Source organism: Candoia aspera, chromosome 1 (genome assembly GCF_035149785.1).
Source record: "Candoia aspera isolate rCanAsp1 chromosome 1, rCanAsp1.hap2, whole genome shotgun sequence".
NCBI classification, from domain to species: Eukaryota; Metazoa; Chordata; class Lepidosauria; order Squamata; family Boidae; genus Candoia; species Candoia aspera.
Genome location: NC_086153.1, coordinates 226,551,044 through 226,578,297, shown reverse-complemented (window position 1 = coordinate 226,578,297; position 27,254 = coordinate 226,551,044). Strand labels below are relative to the sequence as shown.

The window sequence follows — 27,254 nt, the reverse complement described above, 5'->3', positions numbered from 1 at the left end:
GTTCACTGGATTGAGACGACTTTCAAACCAGTTCCAAATGCATGATTTCTAGGCAGGGAATGCATAATCCTAAAACGGGACATTTGCTTTAGCCAACTGTGTGGGAAGAGGGCACATCATCTGGCAGTATAATTAAAGTCATTTTCCTTGGAAATAGCTGCTGATATGTAGCACCCTCTGCTGACCCTTTATGGAATATTTCCAGGATAAGGAAATTAATTGGCAGTCCCTGCCAGAAGATAAGAGGCAATACTTTGGCTTCTGTATTTAGAAGAGTTTTGCTATTCATTTAGATACACCAGTTCAATCTAGACATGCTCATGATACCCTCTAATGAAACTGTTTTTTCCCCCAGTCCATCATTGCACTAAGTTCCTTCTTGTTACCTCTCAGTCTCCTTATTGAATCGCTTATTCAGTGTATGGCTTAAGGAGTTTTTAAAACATATATGTGCAGTAAAAATAATTAATAAAAACATTCTGTCAATAAAAGCCTTCTTAAGTCATCATTCATCAATGAAACTAACCGGAAGTAGACCATATACTAATTCACAAGTGAACACTATCTCTAGAAACTCTCAATTTACCAAAATTTAATATTTTGAAGTATTGAATGAAACTGGAACTTTCAAATTTGTTTCAAAAAACCAAAAAGATAATGGAAATATTAATAAAATATAAAGTTAAGGGAGTGTGAGGAAGCAACTGCTAACTATTTTAAGCTGGGCTACCTCTTTCTCAGGCTTACATGACAATAATAGTCAATATTTAATATCTTAAATTTTTGTAAAACTATAGAGTTTGGAGATGATCATAAATGTAGCCTAGTTTCATATTTTGCTAATGCAGAACTAAGCCTTACAGCATCTCTGAGAGGTAGCAGTCAGCATCTCTATTGAAAAAAGTTGGTGAAGGTAAGAATGCCAGTTTCAAAGATATTCCTTTCCCCTATTATTTGGCAGGAAAACTTCATTTTAATGTTAACCCATTGGTCCAATTCCTGTCTTTTGGAAGAGCAGAAAACTAATTTGCTCATCATTTCTTTGAAGCCTTTCAAATATTTGAAGATGTCTGTCATTATTATTTCTTCTCCAGGCCAAATATATCCAACCTCTTCCTAGGCTTTAGCCTCCAAGTTGCTTGTTGTCTTTCCCCTGATTCTAGAAATGGAGAAATCTCTTCTTGCCACAAAAGAAGACAAATTGTGATTGCTTTCTGCTCTCTACAGTGAAAAGGAAAAGTGCTGAGCTTGTTATTTTTGATCATTGCTGAAAATAAATCACTGTAAAGTTCTTTTGTTTTCTAATGAGTGAAAGTCTGTATGTTTATGGGTGTAGTAAGGTATTTTTTTTCCTCTACATTCAGAACTGGAGATGTGAAGTGAAAATTATAATGTTGTCCTGCACAAATGATCATCCACCAGATCAGATGAAGATGCTGGCTATGAACCATATATATGGTGTACCAAATATTTGACAAGATTGTCTATTTTGTTGTCTCCAGCTAGTGACAAAGGAGATCTCTCTACTGGGTTTTATTTATCTTAAGTAGGGAAGAGAGGATTCCTTATGAGGAGGAATCAGTAACACTGCAAAAACAGCCTGCAGAAAATCCCAGAATCAGCAAAATACCTTATTTCTTTAGCAACTACTGGCAAAAATCTTTGCCCAAGTAGTTGGACTTGGCATAAGGCAGCTTTCTGGATTGCCACACAATTAGATAAGTCATATTAGACAGCCTGTAACTTCTGCTGATTGATACATTATGGATTTGGAATACTGAAGCTTTTTATGATGAGGTCACTCCTTGTCTCCATTCCCAATAGTCCTATTTATCTAAATAATCCATACATCTGAGAAATTAATTGCTTTTCTCTTCTCTTTAAGGAACCCTTGTACATAAATATTGCATTGGCAGGGAATAAACAAGACATTCACTAAAGATCACATTGATTCCGCATTTAAACATTTAGTATCAGAAGGAATAGAGCCTGTCCAACTTGCAACTCACTTCACTAACATGTCTATGGACCTTGGCCAAACTACAAATGCATGAGATTCTGAAGACACCATTCTTCTTGCAAAGCAAGCAAACCAAACCCCACTTTTTACTCCAGCAGTCAAGTATGCCATTTGGACACACTGGCATATACTCTCCCCTAAGATGTTGGTGTAGGTAGTACAAGAGTGAAACGCTTTTCTGAACAAGTAGCTGTTGGAATAAATTGGCAACGTTGGATAAAATCAATGCAAATGCACCCCAGGAACACCTCTGGACAGTTTCCTTTCTTAGCCATCAGGTGGTATCCTTGGATTTCCAACACTGGACTTCCTGCTATGGCAATGCCAGCAACAGCAGCCTAACAACAACAACGCTGCCAGCCTTCACTGGCCCTCCAGATGTGTTAGATGATTAGTTTCCATCACCCCCATGGGCACACATATATAGCTCTGGAAACAAATCTGCTGCTTCCTTGCTAAAGTAGACTCCTTTTCATTTGCTGAATGGGAGACATTTTAAGTCCATATGAGATCACAAGGTAAGCTTGGGTGGATACAAAAACAACGTGATTGTGTAAAAAGCAAGGCAGTTGAAAAGGGCCATAAAGAAAACTGCAGAAATTCACACAAAGGCAACTTCTTTATTAGGGTCAACCAAAGAGCCAGAAAATAAAGGGCAATTCTGTAAGATTCCCAAAGCTCTTCATCAGGCTGAATGTTACTGTAATGACAAAAAAAAAGGGTGGGAGTTTCATACTAAAGCTATAAAGTTAACATTGATCAGGATGACTTAGCAGGATTTTTGGTTGTTCTAGATACTATTATGCATGAAAAGATAGTGTAGCAAAGAGATGCACAGGGACTGCTGAGCCCAAATGTTATTTGGTTTTGGTTTAGTGCAATGTATGAATCCAACTAATGGCTGATTCCCAGTTTCTGAGAGTATTAAACTGACCAAGAGAACCTAATCCAGTTAAGGATGTTTCCAGAGTGAAGGCTCCTTAATATATCAATCAAAAGAGATTGAATAGCTATTTGGTCATTTTCTCCCTAATGGATGTCTTGTGGCAACAAGAAAATAACAGAAAGAAGTCGTATGAAATCACAGCTGTGCTACAGATATTAGGTGATATTTGCTCTCCCCCTCCCCCACCCCACAAAAATCCATAAATTATACAATAAAAGTCTCACCTGAAAATACCCTAAAGGCAGGTTACTACATTATGCTAAACCATGAATTAGTTTTTATGCAAACCCATCCATTCTGGTTTGTAAACCATAGTTTATGATTTAGCATATTTGAATCTAACCATTGTGATTTATTCTATGAACCATGGTTCAAACCATGGCAGTGTGATGTGTTGTACTGGTTCTTAACATGCCCTCTTGACCAAGCCATGGAGCATTTCTCCCAGCGCATACTACATTAGTATATATTCCCCTGGTAGTTGTTACGATCTTTCCTTCTAGAAAGGAGTGGAGTTAACAGGCTACTCAGCCCTTTGATGTATAGATATAGACACAAAACCTCTGCAATCTCAGGTAAAGATCCTACAGGATTCCAGAAGCAGCAAATCAGAAGTAGGTGCCACAATTTAATTACTGCATGAATTGGTTTAAGACATGGCTTTGCTTCTTCCCTTTCAATCCCACAGCACATTTGGATCCTATCTTTTGTGCTGGATATGTATGTTTGCCAAGGGCCATGCTGTCTTTTTAGTCACAGACACTCACAAGACATCCAGTGTGGGTCAAGAGATTTATTGGACTTCTCATCCATTAGGGAAATTTACATCCAGTGAAGAGACAAATGCTTACACTTCCCTCACACCCTGCTTAAGATCACATAAAAACTCTGCTTTTCTGAAATAATCCTTAAATACTTTTATTCGAAACAATTATCCCAACAAATCCCCCGACCCCACCCCCTTTGGTCTCAGTTAGCAGAAAGTTTTACTAACCAGGGAATTCTGAGCATTCTGCAAAGGGCAAGGAAATAAATAAATTCAATGTGAAAAGCAAAGAGGCCTTTTCATTTACTTCCACTCATGGGGTCAGATTTGGGGGTGATGGTGGAGAAGCCCGAGGAGTTCCCTGTGGGCAAGAACACACACATTCTTGGTGGCTGGTTAATGGGCTGCCCTGGTAGCTACATAGAAGCAAAATATTAGTTGTCAGAATTGAAGGTGGAGGATGGCCAACTGCTGGTGCAAAGATGTCATTGCAGCATAATATCCTCAAGGAGAGGCTTAAACTGGGAGATCCAGGAGCTGGTTTTTTACATGTGACAATTTCCAACACATATTTCACTTACATGTGGGAAATGCTGGGTATACTTGAAAACTTACCACTCCTCAGAAAAATCAGTTATTAGTCAACCAGAAACCTATTTGATGTTTTTGACCCAGAGAGAGAGAGAGAGAGAGAAAGAGAGAAATTGAGAAACTAACACTTTTCCAGGATAGAAGATTTTCAGTGTAGCTGAAAGCCATTTTCTAGGGAGTTGCATTAGATGGGACGAGCAACCAGTTTTATTTTTCTGCATGTAAACATAGCACTTCACTAGTTTTTTTAAATGCATATGTGCATATAGAAAAATAGTTTTGTAAATGATAAACAGAGTTGAGTTCATCTCGGGTATACTCTGCAGAAGCACAATTGATACATAATGCATAAAATTGTCCTAGAGGTGGCATTCCACACCGCCTTGGCAAAGAAAGATCCATATTTATCAAGCTAACACAAAGAAGATAGGATTGGCAGAGCGAACAATAAGTTATTCTCTGCCAATGGCCTTGTGTCTGTTCCTTTTTCTTACCTAAGCACAAACATCAGATCCTCTGCCCTGTACCCATCACTGGAATGCCAAGAGAACAAAAAGTTAGGCTCCTGGAAAACACCTGCCCTCCTGTACCTTCAAAAGCAATGAAAGACTTTGGAAAAGCAAACAATCCATGTCTACTCCCCACCTCCCAATCTGTCCTTCCACAAGCAGAGAATTCTCAGTTCTGTTTTCTAATTTTGTTCCTCTTGGTGATTTTTCAAGCCCAGTCAACATGGTGAAATGGTTAAATAGTATTATTACAATAACCACCCTTTTGTGAATCCAGCTAGGGTTGGCTACTTAAAGTGGGCTGATAATGGATACTTTTTTCTCCCCCATATCACCCTGTACTCTTCCTTCTTTCAGTGCATGTTTGAAGGTGGAGTGATTCTTTTAATTTGCATTAGTGAATGCAGAAGACAAACAGAGGGTTCCATCACTGCAGGCCAATAGTCTACTGATCTAGAGAAGATGGCATGATTTCCTATAAACCTTTCCTCTGTTGCCCATTCCCTCACCATAACTGATGTGCCCTTCTTCTTTCCTGTGCTTATTTGCTCCCAGATTCAGATGGACTTTCAGCTGGAAATAAATAAGCATTTCCGTCCTCATTGTTCTGACAAGGGCAAGAATCCCAGGAGTGTCTCCTGTATAGCTACTTCGGCCACCAAGGAGCAATACCAGGAGAGGTACAGTTCCTAAAAGGAGGCTTTTTTGGAGCCTCTCTCACAACACCCCCTCAGCCTCTCCCTGGAGCCTCCTCGCAGATACACTCACGCGGTGCTTCCTCAATCTGCAGACAGAGCTGCAGAATTTTCTAGCCACCTCATTCATGCATTCATTCATTCATTCATTCATTCATTCATTCATTCATTCATTCTAGGTTTCAGGGCCTCCATCTGTCTGCCTCTCCTTGTTGCATCAGAGGCTCTGGAACCAAACTAGCAGCATTTGGCCCTGTTACTGGGCACTCCTTTCTGTAGCCAAAAGCACAAAGAAGGCCCCTTGGAAGCAAAAGTCAAAACCTTCCTTCCACCCTTGTGCTTGGTGTAGGGGATGGGAAGCCAGCAGTCCCACCTTCCCCCCACCATCAGGGTTCTGGCTGCCAAGCAGTCCCTCCCAAGAGCCACCATAGGCCACTGGGTTTCTCCCTGTTTCAGCGGCAGTGGAAAACATTAACTCAGCTCTCAAACTGCACTGTGGCCAACTGGTGGAAGCTATCTGAAGCTAGGAACGTTTGGCCCAGACGGTAAAGCAGGAGAGAGTACCAGTGCACACCTTCTGGCTGGGTCCACTCATGCCCTGCCCAGTGGTGATACAGTCGCAGGGGCCAGAAAGCCAACTGGGCCAAGCGGTGGTCCTGCACCAGAGCGAAACAAGAGGCCACCACTTCATCCACCACCAGAGTCCCGTGGCTGGTGAGGGGAGCGTAGGCGCCAACATCCACCTGTAAGGAAACGGCCGCTACCCTGGCCGGCTGCAGCTGACCCCCCTCGGTTACCAGCACGTATTGGCCTGGCTGGACCAGGCTGGCAAAAATAGCCTTCATGGGTGCAGTTGCATTCTCCCCCACAAAAAGGAGGTGTGCTGCTGTGAGGGCCAAGCGGCGGGGTGGGTCTTGTGTCTCAATGACGTGGAAAGCAGTTCGTGCCGAGAGTGCCTTATCCAGAAATGCCAGGAACTCACTGTATACGAGGTGGCCTTGCACATCCATGGCTTGGACCCGCTGCCCAGGCCTCAGTGCCCACAATGGAATCTTGGTCCCACTTTCTAGAGTTGCCAGGGCCTGGGCTGGGAAACAGCCTCCCGTCTTTGCTGCTGCTGAATGCTCTGAACAAAAAGAGAGAAAGAGTGCAGTCTGGTTACTAGAAAGAGGGGAACTCAAAGGCAGGCGTAAAGAATTCATGGGAGATGCAGTGGGGTGGGAGGGGTTATGAAGCAACACATGAAGATTGGCTTTCTTCCTCAATCTGGAATAACCGACACATCCAAAGTTCCACCTGGATGGCCCGACATGAAGGAGAATTGGTTAACAGTTGTGCAACAGAGGGAAGGTCCTTCTTTTGCACACTTAAAGGAGTGCAATTCTGTTCAGCCACCCTAACTTCTACGCTGCTAGTGGGTACAGCAATGATCTATGTTAATTGTTTTTAAAGAAAACAAAATAGGTTAATTGCTCCCAAACTTCCCAAAGAATTTTAGAACATGTCCTTTGGTCATAGTACTAGAAGGCAACTTTTATTCTTACTCCTCCCAATTAGTTTCCTGGGAAAAACGTTCTTATGGAAGGAGCAGGTTCAAAATGGAACAAGACTCCTCTCTTAACAGCTGTCAGGAAAAGCATTTCAGCAAGTACAACTTGCGTGACAAGGTACATCACTGAAATTCTGAGTCCAGATTCTTCTGCATGTGCCCTTTTCCAAACTGATTGTTGTGCAGATATACCCAAACTGCTAATTTTTTTTTTCCTGGAGAAAAACATGGGGAGTGATGTAAGTAAGAACCACTTATCTGGCCCATAGGACCCAGTGAGAAGATAAGGAAATCCATCCCCTACTCAGAAGGTGGATAAACTTCTCCAGATACCTTGGACACACCACTGTTTGCCTTTGCCCCTTAAGGGTCTCTTATGCTGTGGGAGGGAGAGTAAGAGAAAAGCAAACTGGATAGCAAGCAATGGTCTGTGTTTCCTAGCTGGCAACAATTGGACCCCAGGCATAGCTCTTGAAATCCTGAAGTAAAAGGAAAAGCTCCTCATTATATGAAATATTCTTGGGTATTCCTCTTTCTCTGCAAGCACCTCTCCATTCCCAGGGAAGAGGTTGGAGAGACTATGCCTTGATTTTCCCTGCTTGTGTCATTGCACAGAAATATATGATAGTCATAAAAAGATCCCTAAAAGGACAACACGTAGCAGGTATCATTTGATCGTAATTTTTCTGTATAACTTTGTTGTTCAAGCTTAAACGTGATTGTATTTCCTATGTGCCAAGACCAATCAGCCATCTTTAGACCTCAAGGCTCGGTGTATCTCATTGGGACTCTGCTCATAGATGCTACCGGAAAGAGGCTGTTCTGCAATTACTTGATTGTGTCTGTTCTATCTATGGGCAAATGAGAAGGATACCTAGATGTGTAATTAAGTAATCCTCTTCCAATGGTCTCCATGTGGGATGTGACAGCAAGCTGCACACTACCAGTTGATGAATGCTATTCATAACAATAACCCATGAATGAGAAATCAAATATATATTTTTACTTGTAACAAATTAACTTTCATTTGAAAGTAGATTGATTTAAGCTTAAATTGGCAATAACTCTTCTAAATGAAAATTTTCCAAGCTTGTTCTACAACTTCATTGTACTATGGAAACATGTTTGGTAACCAGAACCAAGCACAAATTGGTGCTGGAAAGAATATTAAAATATTTAAGCTGTTTAGTTTTGCTTTTAAATATTGCACCAATGTTTACAGAATCCAAGCAAGAGAAGAGATGGAGAGACAATTAGGCCAGATCACAGATCTGATACAGATGTTTAGCAGTTGTATCAGGCCAGACATCCAGGGTACACACCATTACCAGTTATGTAAAAGTTCTCTGATTAAACACAAAACCCAGTTGCCACTCGGCCCATTCATTATCACTATAATTTCTATACCATCCCTCCTAAACAGCTCAGGGCTAAGGTGTCCAAGTGTACTGCACACTATGTCTTCATGTCTCCATCTGCCTGAAATCCTGGATGAACACCTCCTTTAGGATTGTCTGTTCTCAAGTGCCAGTTCCCACTACCAGCAGAACCTGGATTTTCTCTCTTTAGCACCCAGCTCTTTCCCCCTGCAAGACTGTGCTCCTCAAGTTGTCCACCATCATGGCAATTTTCCTGTCTTTGGATAATCTGTAATGTTTGAACATCCATTTAGAAATGAGAGCATCCAGAAGCAGAAAAGGTATCCCAAAAGTGTGTGCGGCATTAATAAGATTAAAAAATACTGCTTTCCTATTCTTGCCAGCAGAGCTTAGAGGAAGTGTTTTAAATGTATGATCTAGGAGATCACCTGGCAGTGATCTCCTGGCAGTCCAGGATCCCAGCTTGGCAGCAGACAGGCCACAGTACCCAGTGCAATAATTCAGTTATGAATATATCCACTGTAGTTTTGCTGATACCAAGGCTTTGGATACCCAAAGTCCAAGGGCGCAGAAGCTGTTAGACAAAGTCTCTTGTCACTTGGCTGGCAAAGCTCCATCCAGTGGTCTACAAGGCAGTATTGTCCATCCTAATACCAGAAGGGAGGGGCTGTGCTCCACTCTGGCTGGGCCAGTCTCTTTCTCCAGCGCCGTTCACTCCGGATATGCTGCAGTCAACTGATGGAGATTCGGCTGCTGGGCCAAGCACTGTAAGGTCAAGTCTGGGCAAAGGCACTTCGTTCCCATCAGCGAGAGAGCCTGTGGGTCTGGAAAGGGCCGGGACACCCGCAGGTCATGCTAATGGTCAAAGGATAGGAACAAGAGGCCACAGTCAAAGCGTGGTACTCTGGCCACCAGGGGGAACCCCACAGCATGTAATCCCAACAGACAACATAGGCCCTAAGATTGGGCCATGGTTCAGTGATGCCTTCTGCTGGACAGAATCTATACTTCTGGCAATAATCTTATATCACACAAAAAAATTAGCGGATTGGTGGAGTGTAGGTGAGACAAGAGAGGTACCTTCTGTAAAACAACCTTTCCTGCAGCATTAGCACATGCATCTGAAAATAAGTGTTCTTACTCTGGCCAATGAAGGAGACACTGAGGGGGAACTATGCCAAACAAAGATTGTCTAAACCCTCATATGAAACAATGACTTACATCCAGTGTTGCCTTTCCATAAACAGAAATGGGGTGTCATTTCTTGTTAATTTATGTCTTCTTATTTATATTTTTAAAGTGTGACTGAAGCTCAGATGTTTTTATTATTGTTTTTATTGTAAACCGCCCAGAGTCCCCCATCGGGGGAGGTGGGCGGTAATATAAATTTAATACATAAATAAATAATTATCCCACCTCACCTGTCACATTGCTCTGGGAAAGAAAAAGTCCTTGGTCCAGAATCAAGGAATTCCTCCCCATCAGTTCCATCAGCAGCCTCAATGTCATTAGCTATGAGGACAGAGTCCTTGGAAACTACACAGCAGATGTGTAGGATGACACTGATGCTGCTGATGCAGCAACAAAAGTAAAAAAGATTAAAAAATGTGGCAAGGCACCATCCATTCCTTCAGCCTGAAACTCAACACATGCATCAATTTCTTCTATCTTTCTTATCTTTGTGTCTCCTCCATCCTCACAGGCCCCACTCTCTCCACTACTGTCTTTTAACCTCATCTCAAAATAGTGCCTTACCTGATTTAACAGAACAGTGAATGTGAGCCTTGGACTCATAGTAGACCCAGTCAAAACCAGCCTCCACAGCCAGTCGTGCCAGCATCCCATACTTGTTGCGGTCCCGGTCAGAGGTGGTGATGTCAACAGCACGGCCTTCATAGTGCAGGGACTCCTCCGAGTGGTGTCCATCTTCATCCCAGCCTTCTGTCACACGGAGCTTTACCCCTGGCCATTGGTTCATTACTGAAATTGCTAGGGAGTTTAGGCGGTCCTTACAGCGCTGCAGGGGAAGAACAGCGAAAGAGAAAGAGATTAGCAGCAGCACAGGTCTCACAGTCTGGAAGAAGTAACATTCCATAGTTACAGTCCAAGTCCTCTGTTCTCCACTTGAGCTCCAGTGTCACATCCTGGTCAGTGCATGTGAAAAACCCTAAGGAAGCAAAGTGGACTCTACCACTTCCAATCACTAAGGAGAGTTCCCTTCAGGAAAGCTTGCTTTTAAAATCCAAACTCCTTGAATATTAGGGAGAAAAAGGTGCAATCCATCTTTTTCAGCTTTTACTTCCAATACTTAAAAAAAAACACATAATGAAGCAATAAGAAAAAATACGATTCCTTGTCCACAAACTAAAATGATACACCAGTCAGAATGTGACATTCTCATTCACAACTGAAACTAGTACAGTCTCTTCTATCAGCCTGCAGAGTGCTTCCATCTCATTCTATCCCATATCTAAACTAGGCCTTACTCACATGGAATTAGTTTGTAGTTCAGCAGTAAGTTAAACTGCCCTTTACTGGCTTTAATGTAACCTAAAATGCTGACATCATTTCACCCAGATGACAACTGTGTTAAGTGTTCCAGCTGCAAATATCTACTGCAAATCCAATTGTCTTTCTATCAAAATGGACCCCTCCCTTCATAGTTGTTCGCAACAGCCCAAGACTGCATCAGAATGACAACATACACAAGGTGGGGTCATGACACAAGCTCCACCCTTTGTACTTGCAACTTGACAGTCTGATGTGCATATGTAATTCAGCTTTTGCCTGAGGTTGTAAGGAACATTTTGCCACTTGCCTCCTCCCCCAAGCAAAAGCTGAGGACTCCTTTCAATTTGCAGTGGAAAAATCACAATTTCTGTGTGGGAGTATCTTGAGAAACTTACATTGCAGAACACCGAATCACAACATGATTTATGCTATCTAACATTTCATGACAGAAGAATATTAAAGACTATTTGAAGTCCTACAGATTCATTTCTAAAACCATATACAGCTTAGAGTGACTGCTCTAGTTTAAAATAAGGTAAAGATTTCTTCCATTTGAGTCAACTCCTGGTAAACCACACAAATACAGTAGGTCCATATAGGATTTTTGGGAGCAATACAGAAATGCTATTGCCTCCTTCCAGGATGCTGCTTTTCTTTTACCTTCCTGGTGTAGCTCACAGCCCTGGGATTTCCCAGGACTCTCCCTGGGAAAGTATTAATCAAGTCCAACTCCCACCCCACTTATTTCTTTCCAGATGAGCCAAGGCCCATTAGGTGCAGCCACTTGCTATGGGGTAATTCTCCATTTGTGCAGAGAGCAGAGGGAATGGCCTTGAAGGACAGGAGGAAGAGCCATTGCCATGGCAATAGTCAGATGAAAGGGGCCTGAGCCCCAGGGCCAAGAAAGTAATGTGATGTCTCAAACAGGCCTCTCCCTAGTTCACCCAAAGATAAAGGGAGTGGAGGGGGGGACAGGGGAGCACATTCAGACTTGCAAGATTCTGTTACTATGGCTGTTCCAATAAAAGTAGTTTTAGACCCATATGGCATTGGTTTCTTGTCTGGTCTACTTCATAGGGCTCACAATTAGTTATCTGTGTACTACCTGCATGTGTATAGTCATTAGCTCATTTTCACTCTTTTTAATCTACTTGAAAATTCACCATTAAATAATACTTTATCAACACTTTGTCAAAATGTGTACTTCCAAATGAACAGAATGACAGAATTAATTTGCTGTAGCAAAGAGGCCTGTTGCACCTGGAAGACTAGCACAGTTAAGATTAGAATTACATTCTGGAATTACATTCATCAGATGCCTAATATGTAATCCTAAATTAGCAGACAAAGCACACAAGTTTTATTGGTGGGAGTGCATAACAGAGAGGAGCAAGGCCAGGAAGAAAAAATATGTGACAGTGATAATTATGTATTTGCAACATAATTACTGTGACAAGTAACAAACCAGTCCTCGTTCTTACAAAAACCAATTAACATACATGTTAAACATGTGTAACTCCTGTTCAAGCCATAGATGATAGAACAGAATTTTCTGATTAACTTATACATATTTCTAAGTATATTTTATATTATTCCCATATAAACTTCAAAATTTATTTGGTGGAGGTTTTTTTGGGGGGGTGAGCTACAAATTAATGCACCAATATATTTGGGGGTTGCAAAAGCAAATAGAAAACCAAGTTCCTATTTGTCCCATGCACAAAGATTCCTCAAGCATCTCTAATCCTGCCCTCTCACAGGGTTGTGTAAAACACTGAGTTTAAAATATTTCAAGATCAAAAGCCTGTCCTGAATCAAGCTTGAAACAACAGCCACGTTCTGAGAATTTGTCTTAATCTCAGAAAAAACACCCTGGTTTTGTTATAAGTTAGACTGTTGTTTCCTCCAAGGGTTTCAAGTTCTATGATTGGTTTGGTATAAAACTCTCCCCACTTTCCCCCAGCACAGCCAGTAAGCAGCAGGGACTGGTTCCAACAGTGCTCTCAGCCAAGACTGAGTGGAAGGAGAAAGAGATGGAGTGAAGAAGCAACAGTTACTTAAATACATATGTCGATATCTAAAGCATTGTAGATGTTGCTTCAGTTTAAACATAGCTGATCACATGAGCCTTTAGTTAAGACTGTTCCCAGTTTCATTCTAAAACCAACATCAGGAAAACTATAGTAAAAAAAGAAAAGATGAGAACTGACACATCAAATGGGCCCAAATACAGTCCAGAGAATCTTTCCTACTGGCTGAGGGACAACAGAAAAGAAGTTAACTGGATTTAATCCACATTTTAAAAAGCAACTGCAGAATTTTATGGTCTATCTTCTGGGCAAAATGCAAAACCACTGTCACCAGGTTGGACACCCATCTTAGCTAATGGTGTTAGCAAACCTAGATTGCATTCCTTTCCTTGTTCCTTGTTTATAAATTTGGAATGGTGAAAACTCTACCAAAGAGCATATGGGAAATGAAGGAAAAGACTGTAGAACAGGGCTTCTTTTTTCCCCCTCTGGCCTTATCTCTTATCAGACAGTAGAGGTGGGCACCTTACAATCATCAAGTGCTGCTAGACTACAATCACCATAGCCCCAATCAGCTTAGCCAGTGGTAAGGGATAATCAAAGTTGCAGTTTAACCACCCAGGTGGGTCACAGTTTCCCCAAGTGTTTACAGGCTCTTTTAGACCAAGACTTTACAAGTTCCTGCTTGTGGGATCTACTTTTTTACTAGAATCTGGAAGCCCCCTCTTCATAGTTACTTGCAAAACAACGGGATGCTACGTGGTCAGTTACTCTTTGCACCCCATGAGCCACACACTGGAGCTGGGTACTACTGCTCAGATCTATACCTGTAGCACAAGACTCAGTCTGAGAGTTGCTGAGTTACATAATGACTTGGGCAAAGGCACTTGATATTTCTATTTCACAGATGGCTGACACCTGAACAAGAAAAGTGATTACAAAGCCAGTTAGGGCAGAAAAGGGTTTGTTGTTGTTTCATTAAAATGAACTTGATGTCATTGCTAAACTATCACTGGGAGTCAAAAATTCTTCCTGATCTATTGCAAATCACTGTTGACCTTCCGGTAGATCATTTCTACGCACGCTTGCTTTAGGTTGAAAGAATTCTGGAAAAGTATAGCTGTTGCTTCGGCAAGATCCTGGGACCGCCAGATTGCAGGAGGACCTGTTCCCTGCAGCTCACCTCAACTGTTCTTGCAGGTTCCTCTAATTGCTTTAATGGCTTTTTATATGCTTTCAGAGCTGCAGTGGGGCTGAGTTTGTGGGGGGGATTATTCCTGTTTCTTTAAGAGCTCGGTCTATTTCTCAGAAGAGTTTTGCGACAGATTTGAAGCTCCATTAAAGGGCAGTGTTGTATTTATTGTTTTTTTCTTCACCAAGCTGTTGTGGTCATTCAGATTTTTTTTTCTTGGGTGCCACAAAGTCTGGGCTTAGGCCAGTGTCCTGTACAAATAGGTTCACTGTTCGCTTTTGAAAATGTAATGCACAGTTATACACAGGCACATGTTTGTTAAAGACACTGTCTCTTTTCATTTTGTTTTGTTTTGCAGAGCTGAGTATACTTTGCATACCAGCCTGCATCATTTCTTCAGAATCTCAGGAATCCTGTTCTGATATCAAGAATTAGAAGTATACATATAACCTGTATAAGTAAGTTTTTATATCATGCTTCCTTATTTCTGCCCAGACCACAAACCCTTAACCTCCCTTACGTACTGTCTCACTTCTTTGCATTAACCCAAGGGTTTTCAAGCACTACAGTACCCTAAAATGATAAATGAATTTCTATGGAAACGAATGAATTAGTGATTTCATTAGGGTTAGGATTGGACAAGAAATAATTATACCATTATATTATACCATTCTGCGAATAATCAAACTTTAATCTGTATCTCAATACAACAGTGATAAAAGCAAGTAACTTTATAAGGTAAAACTTTTTTCTTTGGAAATATACAATAAAATAATCTAATTTAAAACCATACTTGAAAGGATGAGCTTGCTTAGTTTTACACATTTCCTGAAATACAGCTTTTATTTTATGAGATAGCCACCCTCATTTCTCATTCCATCTTTATTTTAAATCAATATTTGCTCTTTATAGCAGCAACTGTAGAAAATCCTGACTTTGCTGCTGGCTTGCCAGGCCAAGCAGGATGAGTTCTGGCAGTGATCAAGCTTTGTATGTGCAAGACATCAAGCTTGCTTAGGCAAAGCTGGGGTCCTAACACATTGTGCTCCAGGCTTTCCTGTCTGCTTTGCATACACTGGTTAAAGTCTGGCTTGTCTGGGAAGAGTGGGAGCGAGTCCTGGCAGTGATACTGCTTTGTATGTACATATGCAGAGGTGTCAGCAAGATCCAGCACTTTTGTCAAAATGATGAGAGCAGCGTTTGTGTCATTGTGATGTAAGCGCCTCCCCTTTTGTAGATATGTGTGATGTCATAATTCACATAAAAAGAATCAGAGCTTGCATCATGCTGTCATGATGCTGAGAACATTGTGTCAGACCTCCCAAACACCAGGCGATATCTCTGTGCAAGCCCCCAAATATCTGTGATGGCCCTCAAATTTTCTTGTGACACCTCCCCCCCACCAGTGGGTAACAAAACACACTAAAGAACCTCTGCTTTATCCTATTTCCTGAATCTCACTAGAAACAAGTGAAGGATTATGAAATATGTTTCTTATGAATGGAGCAACAACATGTCTTAAAATTGGGATTCTTTATCCGGGTTACTCAGGGGCTCTTGTTCAGCTCCCACTAGGATATGCCAGTAAGTCATCAGACACTCATACGTTACTGCAGTATTCATGTTTCCCCGAATTCTGAGATAGCACTATGTGGAAGCAGCTCCCATGTGTGTGGGTATAAAAAGAGAAGGTAGGAAGGAGATCCCAACATGATCACAAAGGACAGTAAGACAGCAGGACGCCCACATCTGACCTTGGAATGTGGCCAAACTGTCTGCAAGGGCAAAAGACGTGGGCCTCCCACTCCGAAGGTCACTTGTGCATCAGCCTTGAGAAAAGGGGGAAGCGTATCACAGCTGAATTCTCCCCACATTCAGAGGAAAGGTCGTATTGTCAGGGCTGGCCTTTGTCCCCAGAAGAGCAGGGCAGGAGAGGCACAAAGGGCTGTTCCAGTTTCTACAACCATACTCTGTTGTTTATTCTGGGCCTCAAGAGATAAGGTGAGATAGAAGGAAAGAAAAATTCAAGCGAAAGAGAAATGCTTATCCTCATTAAATGCCCAGCAGGAGGACAGGTGAACTGAAGCTTCCAAGTTCGGTTCCTAAACCATCTTCTGGCTCACAGTTCCTTATAAGGTGCTCCTGAGAGAACAGGTAACAAAACAACTGCCTTAATTTGGCTCACTGTAGAAACAAAGAGGCCACTGGGTAGAACCACCTGCCCTGGGCTTTATGGGTTTCCTGCAAAGCAAGGGTGGAGATGGTGCTCCTTAACTCTAGAGGTGCTAAAAATCACACCTTCCTGAGATACTGCCCAGATTCATACAGGATGTTAAGTCATAATGTGTTTGTTTGGGTCTGGCGTAGAGTGCTATATGAAGCCAGCCCATGCAGTATATTAAATGCATTGTATGAAGACCCACCAACTTAACTCTTTAACAAGACCCTTTATATAAACCCTTGAAAGTCTTTCTACCCACCTCTTTGACAGAAGCCAACATGCCATGCAGCCACAGACAACAGGTGCTGTGCACATATACACATGCACTATTCACAGCTGTTTTGCGCTTAGCACCACCACATATAAAACCCTCTAGTTTATGCTTTTATTCCAGATCAGAGCGGAACTTCATAGAAGAATTACCCAGATGGATTTCAGAGAAAAGTTTTCTGCCTGGAAAATCACACGCCCAGCTCAGAACTACTGTAATTTGTATCTTGGTTAGTTCCTGCTGCAGCCAGCAGAGGTCAATGAGGAGCTGCAAAGAGAAAGCCAGTAGACATAGGGAGGGTCTCTAACTTTGGATCCCAGGGTATCATCCCGGAGACTCTGAAACCCCCTGGACAGCCAGCCATGTTGGAGGAACAGACAGAGGAAAAAAACCCTCACGCCGGATTTGCTGGGATTGCTGAACCACATCCATTTTGGTTCAGGCCAAGTCAACTAAGCTGCTCCAGATCCCCACAGCTCACATCATTCTGCCCCAGCTTAGCAGTGTACTGCCTGCATTTGAAGAGAAAACAAGTGGGATTTCCCTATTGTAGGATGCCAGATGCTTGAAAAACTGCAAAACACTTTTGCCCTTCCTCACCACTCAACAAATGGCCGTAAATGACCAAAAGGAACAGGCCCCCCTTGCACAGTGTTTGCCTGGGGGGGCGGGGGAGTCCTGCTGTTGGGTAGAGAGAGGCAGCTGCCGCAAGCAACCAACGCAAGAGGAGGAGGCAGTGGGAGCCCTCGCCAGAGACGGGTGGGGTGGAAGTGTCTTTCTTCCTTATTTCTTTTACTGTGTCAAATCTTGCACTGGCAATAAGATGTCTTAAATAACTTATGTAAGTGCCTTAACCCAATCTATCAGAGAAGAGACCTTATTTCTTTTGTTTCCCATCAAGTATCGGCAGGAAATCCCATCTCCGTAGTTCATTAGTTTGTGGTTGAATGTAAATGGTGTGCCTTCTGGTTGCTCTAGATGTGCTAAACATCTACGGCCCATGGGCTGCCCACCCTGTGTCTGCAGTGTACTTCAGGCAAAATGCATTTGGTGAGAACTAGCATGCTGCAGATCCTAGATTGACAGGATCTGGGTTTAAGCTACGGAACTCACTAGGTAACAGTAGGGAGAGCTTTCTCACCCAGTCTAAGCAACCTCTTTGCATCACGTGCAGATAAAAAGGGATGGGAAGAATCATGCATGGCACTTTTTGCTCCTTTTTGATCCTCAGGATTTTTTTTTAATAGAAAATGATACTTAAGAATAGAGCAAGAAAAAGGCAGACAGCAGATAAAAGTAACGGTGGATAGCACTTGTTTTTGTTTTATGCAGCAATGTGCATATTGCCTGCGCTAAATACATACAAAGTATAATCTGCAGCAATAAGGGCTGTCAATTTCTGCTGCTCAGATACATCAGTGGAGATTTTCCAAGTAGGCTGAGATGGACAGGCAGGCGTCCTCCATCCCAAACATCTTTGTGCTGCCAGGAAAAAAAAATTGCTGCAAAAGGGGGTACCAGTCCCCCTACTCCTAGCTAAAATCTTCACTCTCTTGGATTCAGAAGGCAAATGACTGCATCCTTGTAGGAGCACTGATGGATATAAGAGAGATCTAGCAAACAGACCAAGGAAGGTACCTGGAAGAACCACTGCTTTATTCAAGCAGGAAGGTGCTGCCTGGAGCTGAACCAGGCTGTGTTCTGGATGCTTAAATCCAGTCTGGAGGGGAGGAAGAAAAGACCCCTAAAAGCAGCTCACCACAGACAGATGAATAAAACTGGCAGGGCTTGGCCTGGCTTTAGTGTTTGCAAGCCACACAGAGGGATGCTGGGGCTTGGCTTGGGAAGCTGACAAGCAAAGGAAGCCATGCGGGGTGGGGAAGAGGTGAGGCAGCCATGCCTAGGCCTTATCTGAGCTCAGGCACCACAAGCAAACAGAGACAGAAATTCTTGAAAAAGATGGAGCGATAAGAGCAGGTGGGTGGGACCCCTGTTGCCCAGGGATATGTACACCCTTGGACTTGACGAAACTCCATCGGCAGGGGAAAGCCAAGGAGGAGCTGAACAGGAGCTGGAACCCCACCCTGACTGCTCAAAAGCTGTCCCTTTGAACCCCATCTCGGTCCAGCCCAGAATCTGGCAGGCAGGCCACATCATCCCTCTCTCTGGAATGCCAAGGAGGCGGAGGAGAGAGCTACTGTAGTTAGAGCACCATCCTGATATGCAGCCTTAATGTGTCTGTTGTTTGGTAAAAAGATAACCCTGCTAGCAACAACATCACGCAAGGACATACAGTATTTCATACATTGCACAAGACAAGCATGGAAACTAATTCTGAGGGAATAATACTATTGCCTCCACTAGAGCCAGAGGATTAATCCTAATTTTCAGACTGGAAAAGACCACATACTATCCAGGACCACCAGATACTGCATCAGTTGGGAAGAGATGTGTGTGGACAGCTGCTCCCAGCATCATCTGCCACTTTAAGGTTTCAGGGGTAAAAGGGGACAGAAATGAGATTTGCTGAGTGATTCTTTTCTCATTACTGGAAGTTTATCCCTGGAATGGGGGCTAGAGAAATCCCAAATCCCATTCAGAGATATTACATGATTGCATGGGCAGTGGGTGGGCACGGTAGATGCCTCCACCCTGCTTACATCTCAAAGTACATAGTCTAAGCTGTGTTACAAACAAACAACATTGCCTGTCATGCTCAAAGCATAGCAATTGGTCTTGATTTCACTTACTGTATCCTGCACTCCATACTTCAGCCAAGTAGCAACCCTGATGTCCCCACGGACAGGTGAGACTACCAACTTGGCAGGCCTCCAGTTCCATCGCTGGGGCTGCCCTGGACCATTGTCCTGATGGGCAAGCAGAGAGGCAAGCCCCCAAGGGTGCAAAGCATCTTATCTGCATTCCTGGGGCCCACAGGCATTTCCCCTGTTATACCAGAGAGCCCTACATAACGTTCGGCCCCACACCACCCATCCCCCTGCTGTCACCACCCTGGTTTCCTGCTCCAATGGGGCAAGACTTGTGGAATTTACAAGAGGGAATCGTCCCCTGTGTAAGCATCTCAGTCATGCTTATGTCAACATCTTCACAGCCCTGCTGCTGCTTAGCACTCACCTTGCTCAAATACACTCCCAGCAACCCTGGCCCGCAGGGAGAAGGGGGAAACTGAGGCATGGGGGAGGGGTGAAAAGAGAAAAACTCAGCTTGTTAGTTCAGAATCAACCCTGCATTTAGGGAAGGGGGAGAAATGGTTTCAGACCACAGAAACATCCTATTTTGCTTGTTCTGTACACCCATTCAATGAACCCAGGTCATCCCTATCTCCCTTCCAGGTTCTTCCTAGCCCCATGATAAGGGCATAGCAAGGCCCTAAAATAAATCTCACTGGCTTTTGCTGCTTTTAGTATGTTTTTAATGTTTTACTATTCCTCTGCAAACTGCCCTAGGTATTTAACTGAAGGACAGGGTGAAAATCTTGATAAATGATTAATTAAGGCTGCAGTCCTATGCATACTTCCCTGGAAGGAGTCTATCTGAAATCAGTAGGCCTTACTTTTGAGTAGATCTAGAGAACTGTGCTGCAAGTAACTATATATAACACATTTTATTTATTTATTTTTATTTATTAGATTTATATTACTGCCCCTCTCCCCCAATGCTGTTAAAATAGCTTCCCCACCCCCCACCCCACATTTAATCTTAACCCTATCTACACACACACAGATATAACCAGATATGAACTATGGCTCACACTCAGTGATGTAGTTAGGTAATTTTACACTTCACACCCTTCTATTTCAGGTATTAATGTATGTGTTAGGCATTTTGCTTGTTACAGAATATGATGCACCCCTCCTGACCAAACTCAGGCTGCTCCTGAGTGTGGCCCCGAATGTTTCTCTTTCAGTCCTGCCCTGATGGCATGGCTGCTTGGGCTCCCTGCTCCAAATCTTCTGAAACCCACTCTTTGCAAAGCAGGAAAGGGAAGAGAGAAGATTTTGTTTTATTGCTTTATTCCCATCCACTCCCATTTTGCAGCCTGAACCTTATGCATACATAACTCATACATAAATAAAATAAAATAAAAAGGATGCACACTTCTGGAAAAGTAAAAAAGAACATTTGAATCCTGGCTCTTAATGACGGAAACCAACTCAACTAACCAAAGTTGCTCCCCTCACCCTTCCTCCCACCCTCCCTCCATTTCTCTCCCTTTCAGTAGGCAGTGTTTGTTTTGGGACATTTTCAAAGGTGAGGCTTTCATCAATTTGTTTTTCATTTTCCATATCTAGAATGTAAATTTAAAATTCCTCCCCCAGCCATGTTGGCTGGGGAATTACAAGAGTGCCAGGCTCCCAGGGGAATATCACACTGGGGTGGGTTGGACTAGGTTGTGCATCCAGTTTAAAAGGGGATAACCCACTTTCTGTAACATATTAATAGTCTTCATTCACAGAAATGGCACAACAGGGCATCTATTTTGGGACATCAGATGTAAAAACACTTTGTTTGGACTGGGGAGAAAGTGCTTTGAGTAGCCTAATAGTAACAAAAGCAGGATTCTAGCAGGAATCTCAATTTGGTTTTCACAGTGCTGGTGATATATTTTCACGTGAGGGTCCCGCCTACCTCCAATTCTGTGGGTAGGAACTTCCCTGACCATGAAAATTCAGTCCATCATTCTATTGGCTTTCACACTGTTTTCCAGAATCAGATGTGCCCACTGCCACTGCCTTGTCCAGATAAAAAGCTCTAACAACAGAGTGACTCAGTTTTGCTGCTGGCTGCCTTTTGAATCCAGTTGTAAGTGCTGGAGTTTATCTATCTAGGATAAACGATCAACTTTTATTAGCCAGGATGTGAGTAGCTTTGGTCTCACCTTCCTATACAGCTGTTTAACCTGGTAGGGCAGTAGAATGAGATTTCAGTGAAGACCCTGCCCTCAAGAACCACCTAGTCATGGAAATCTTTATGTCCCTACCACCATCAACCAAGACTGTCCAAACGTCCCATTTAGGAGCCCTTTTAATCAATGGAACTCAGCCACCTTCTTGATACCTACTAGGTTGGAGAGAAGAACTTATGACAGTTCAAGCTTTCTCCGTAAACTTATGTGGGATAAGGATGATATCCATGGGGCACAGGGAAGAGAGGGTTAACTCTTCCCTCCCTATCTCTGCATGCCTGAAAATCCCCCCACCCATTTCACATAAGTTTAGGAAAATGCACCTATTGACACTAACTGAAAGTTTCTTCCTCACCCCTCCCTGCCTCAGCTTAAATTGCCAGATTTGGAGACCAGATTTTCTGCAGTTTGCAGCACATGATGGAGGGGATGATTAATCTTTCCTACTCCTGCTGTAACCCCCCCCCCCCATCTAGCATTAAGCTTATGGGGGGAAATCTATTGGCATCAGTGAAAATTTAAGGAAAATTAATTCAGGGGAGAGGCCTCACTGACCTGTGTCTTCCAAAACCCCTGCTTCTTACAGACACAGGTTTGGACTAGGCTACAAAAGTTTCAGACTAATCTTCATTTTTGGCCTGTAAAGTTGTTTTTCCTAACCAAAGTTAGATTGGCCAGGGGACTGTCAGAACAGGGCATTAACTTGTGCTTAAATGGTGTGCCCCGTTTAGCTTTCCGGAGCCTGCTGAACATGTTTTAGAGCACTGTGTTCATATCTCCAGGCATTCCTGGCCCCAAGTACCTGGATCACTGCTGCTCTTTGGCTCTGCTGCTTGTTATATCACCTAACATTAAGCTGTAGTTTTTGGTTTATCACAAGTTAGACGGACGGTAATAACCACAGAAGCACCTGGGAAACACCACAGTGCGTTAAGCCAGTAGTCCCTACAGCTCAGCCTCTGCCTTCTGACATTGGCCACTCCAAACTGATAACTTTCATAAGATCCAGAAGCAGAACATGCTGAACTATCCACATGCTGAAATATTCATCCCCAGCATTTGATAGTCATGCCACAAACAGCCTCAACAATGAAAATTAAGAGGTTCTGCTGTCCTGGCCAGCAGCTACCAGTGGACCCCATAATCTAATAGTGGCTAAGTTCTGATTTCATCTATCATCTTCTGGCTATAAAGATTCTTGTAAAGGTTGCTGGACTAGATGGACTTTGGTCTGATCCAGTCAAGTTTTGTTTATATTTGTCTAACTATTTATACCTCACCTTTCAGGCCTGAAGTTCATGCTAAGTACAAATGCAATTTACTTCCTCAAAATTGGGAAAATAAGTAAATTTCTAATTATTTGGCTTGTAAGATTTAAATTGGATTTATTAGATTAATTTTATTTATGAGACGTGCAATATTTTTTTTAATATCATTTCTCCCTGGAAGATAATATCACCTGCCTCTTGCAGATTGGGTCACTAAACTATATCACTGCTAGAATCTCCTCTTACAACTCTTTGGTGGTGGTGGTGGTGGTGGTAGTTGTTTTAATTATACTATGATAAATATTGTCTTCAAAATAAGTATTTCATCCCAAATTAGACTTCCACATACAGAGTTTCCTACGCTGAAATCTAATTTCTGGGGCTGACTGTACCACCTTGCATACATCATACCCTTCAGGTCCAATGTTGTGTACCGGTCTGAGTACTAGGAGACTTTCCCACACCAGGACTGAGTCCTAAAACACCGTGCTAAGACCCTGTGAACACAGGAGCAATTATTTTTGGACACACAAACTGAATTGAACTGTAGGGTTACAGACACATGCGGACTCTGAAGATGGAAGCTTCACATGACTTAAATGAACTGTCCTCAACTGTTGCCTTTCAGTTGTGTTATGATTACAATTTCCAGAATTCTCAAGTCTTCTGGTGTTGGCATTGTTGACCCCGAATTAGGTGCTAGGGAAAGAGTCTTTGCAAAACTGGGGCAGGTAAAAAGCTGGTTGGGGGGCCCATGGCCATTCCTGCTCCCCTGTGAAGCCATATACTGTATGTGCAAATCCTACAGAGAGGCAAATGCTTTGTCCCAAGGCATTGCCTACTCAAGATAAGAGAGAAAGATGCTTCACTGGGTTTCTACTCAGGATCCATACAGAGAGCTGGGGCCTGGGGCACTGGGTTAGCCTTCCCTATAAGGAGCCTTCCCTGTTCAAGTGCATTGCTCTAAAACTTCCATTAGCCCCTAGCAGATTATGGGAATTGTAGTCCAAGACATCAAAGAAGCATTGGTCTGAAGAAACTGCTGAGCTTGGAAACAGGGTCTCAGTGAAGGAACCTCATCCAAGCCCTTCCAATGAATAACTTGGTTTTATTTTTCAGCTTCTTCTATTTCACAGCCTGGTTGAGAGACGCTAAAATAGAGAAAGGACTCAGTATAGACCACAGTTTTTTTTCCCCTCTTTGGGAGATAGCAAGGGGTAATAAAATTTAAAAGGATTAGCTGGTTAATTATCCTTTCTGTCTATATATATAATCAGAGAGGCTCTGCTGGCTGAGTGATCCTTGGCATGTCTAACTCTGAAGCAAATCCTAGAGTTCCATAGGATTCATTTCCAGGCAGGTGGGTCTAAGATCACAGCATAAAGAGCAAAGATTTTCTAGCTTTTGAATGTGGACGGGTGTCACTGAAGGCATTTCTTTCCTCTGCAAAAATTGTAGCTCTTCTCTTTGGAATGAAAAAAAAAATCATTTTTTCTTGGGAACAGGAAATCGATCTCCAAATATTTCCATCCCACTAATCCCTTCGTAGCCCTGAAATAATAGTCTTGGATCCGGGGTATATCAGCAGAATCGGGACCCCGCGCGCGCGGAACTGCTCGCTAACCATCCATTGTCTTGGCGCGTAAAAAGGGCGACCTAACCGCTCTTTGGTATAAACCGGGAAAGGGGAGGATAGTTAGTTACCATGGGGCGGCCATCCCTTTTAAAACTCACCCCCACAAGGAGATCCTGAATCTCGGGGCGGAAGCGAGCGGAACCGAAAAGGCAAAGGGTTCTTCCTGGGAACGATCCCGAGGATTCCCTCTAAGCTTTCCAAGGCTCCGACATCACTGCGCCCATAGCTGCCCTTTGCTTCCTTTACGACCCAAGAATCAACAGAAGGACTGGATTTAGGGCGCCAGGCAGGTGCCCAGAGCCGGGATGGGACAAGCAGGTGTTCCCGCGAAGTGCGCCCGGCTGGCGCAGAGCAGACTGCAGGGTGCACCTGCGCGGGATCCGCACGCAGCCCGGGATTCCCGCTAATTCCTGGGCAAGGAGCCCGGCTGGGCAGGCGACAGGCGCGGAAAGGGAACGGCGGACGGTGGACGGAGTCGGCGCCTACCTGGGTCATGAGGCGGTCTGCGCCGGTGTTCTCCTCGTCTTTGAAGATGATGTCCGGGTTGTAGTTGGGCGTGAGCTCCTTGAAGCGCTCGGAGTTGCGGGCGATCTTGCCCTCGTACCTGCCGCTGGCGCCCAGCGTCTTCTCGGGCACGTTGGGGCTGAACTGCTTGTAGGCGAGGGGGATGAGCTTCCTGGGCGGGCGGCGGCGGCTGCCCACTACCCGGCCCGGCCCGCAGCCGCGCACCTCCGGCGCCAACAGGAGCAGCGCGCAGCCGCTGAGGAGGAGCAGCAGCCGCGCCGCCTTCATGGCTCTGACGACCCACAGGAGCTCAGCGGGACTCGCTCCAACAGGAGCGGCGGCGGCAGCCGGGCTGCCCCGGGAGGGGAGCAGCGGCCGCGGCCATGCGGCGAGGGGGGCAGGTGAGCTGGTCGGCCGCTCTGAGCCGGCCCGCTCCGGCCGCCGCCAATAAATAGCGAGGGCTCCGTTTGTTTTGGCTGCCGCGGTTAAATCGTCGCCGCCGCGCTCTAGCGGTCAGCGCTGCCGCCGGAGCTGCTGCTCTTTCCGACTGTGCCTCAGCTCGCAGAGCACGAGTGAGCGACAGAGAGGGGAAATTGAAGAAATCCGGATCGGGGACCGCCAGGACCGCACCCAGCCCGTGGCCGGCCCTCTCTCCCTCCCTTTCCTCCTCCTCCTCCTCCTCTCCTCCTCCTCCTCGCGGAACCTGCCTGCCGCTGCCAGGGCCCCGCCGACCGGGAGGTGGGCGGGGGGGGGGGGAGGCAGGAGCCCGCCCGACCCACCTCCGCGGCTCGCTCACCTGCTGTCATTGGGGAGGCGGACGCGCGCCTCCACCGCGGGAGTGCCGCCCTTCCCCCCACCCCTCCCGCCAGGCTCCCGACTCCACGTGCTCCGGGGAGAAGGTGCCAAAAGAGGTCAGCGAGGCTGTCGTCCGAGGAGCGCTGCCTCGTGCTAGGGACGTCGGCGGGGCAGCCAAAGAAACTGGCATTGGCTCGGGCTGCAAAAGCCGTCCCCGGGCGCCGTCGGTTGCAGAGAAGGCTGAGGGAGCGCGCCCTCCAGTCCCAGGTCATAATCCTGGGCTAATAATAAAAGGCCAGGAGGCGGGAGGGGGGAAAGATGCCCCGCACTGATCAACCGCTCTGGGCTACCCTCACTTCTCAGCCTCGAACCCCGGTCTCTCGATCTGCCCCACCCGGGTGCGTATGTTGGGGTGTCCCTGGCTCGCTCGCGTGCCCGGCTCCCTGGGCTCTGGCGGGCAGGGAGGGGAAGCTCAGCTGGTTGAAGTTTAACCACCACCTCCTGGGGCCCTATTGTTCGGCCAGAGGCCCGATATTTCCACAGCGGCTCGTAGGATCTGATTAACCGGCTGAGACAACAATGCCGCCTGGGCCGGGCTTCCCCTCGCAGCTGCCAGCGGGCAAAGTCAACACAAGGCCCGGGAGCGCAGTCGCGGAGGAGCCAGAGGGCTTCGTGGGAGTCGAGCCTTTACTCCGGACCTGTTTCGGTGCCAGAGTTCAGCTCGGGAGCGCGGGCAAAGCCACAGGAAGGAAGAGAATGGCCCCGAGCATGTGCAAAGTTATTTTCCGTTTGGCAGAAGCCCCAGCCCAGGCAGAATGCAAGGCCCTTCCCTTTTCAAGAAATGGCCAGGCTGCCCTTCCTCTCCACGCCCCGGTGGTTTCTACCAGATTAAATACTGCCCTTCCTTCCTCTTTACTAAATCCTTGGGCTCTTAACCAGAGGAAGGGAAGCTTATGGGAGCTGCCTCTTTTCCCAATCTGCCTCTTTGCTTCTTTGCCCTGCCGTGGTCCGGCTAGAGTCTCTCTGGAAGGCCCTCGAGGATCGACCTTCTCCAACTTGGGATCTCCAGCGTGTGCAAGCACCAGCCATCCAAGGGGCGTGTGACCAATGCAACTGAAAAGCTTCAGGTAGGGGAAATGAAGAGCCGTTTGGGAGAAAATCTCTTTCAAGCAGGAAGAGCAGGGCCACCCTTTTTGTAGCTCATGAGCCTTGGAGCTTGAAGCCTAAGTGTAGCCAAGTGCCCTTCGTCTCTGTCGGACAAGGAAGGTTGCTTGTAGAGCTGGGGTTTCACTGCACTGGAGGGCTGTGCTCTTAAGGGTCAATCTTCAGCCAGCAGGAAGCTTCTACTGTTAAGGCACCCCGCCCCCAGTGGCATTCAGCCCCTTCTCAGTGCCCTCTCCATTAACCTAGCTCACGGAAAAGAAGTTCACCTCACCAGTCAAGC

General features: G+C 44.8%; 1 protein-coding gene across 1 annotated transcript; it reads right to left on the bottom strand.

Annotated features, from left to right (window-relative positions):
- Window positions 1-3,744: 3,744 nt before the first annotated feature.
- Window positions 3,745-25,698, bottom strand: IHH (Indian hedgehog signaling molecule). Its single transcript, XM_063288918.1, has 3 exons — window positions 24,998-25,698; window positions 10,211-10,472; window positions 3,745-6,653 (listed from the first exon to the last, which is right to left on the bottom strand). Exons 1-3 carry the CDS (start codon window positions 25,301-25,303, stop codon window positions 6,004-6,006), a joined length of 1,218 nt encoding a protein of 405 aa, XP_063144988.1. The 5' UTR covers window positions 25,304-25,698; the 3' UTR covers window positions 3,745-6,003.
- Between the last annotated feature and the right edge of the window lie 1,556 nt (window positions 25,699-27,254).

Bases quoted from the DNA above. Each gene is read 5' to 3' on its own strand.
- IHH (XM_063288918.1), bottom strand. From the start codon at position 25,303: ATGAAGGCGGCGCGGCTGCTGCTCCTCCTCAGCGGCTGCGCGCTGCTC. The intron at 10,473-24,997 runs GTAGGCGCCGAC...CTTCCCCTGCAG, and splicing joins CAGACCGCCTCATGACCCAG to CGCTGTAAGGACCGCCTAAA. The intron at 6,654-10,210 runs GTAAGGCACTAT...CTTTTTGTTCAG, and splicing joins TCACTGTTCTGTTAAATCAG to AGCATTCAGCAGCAGCAAAG.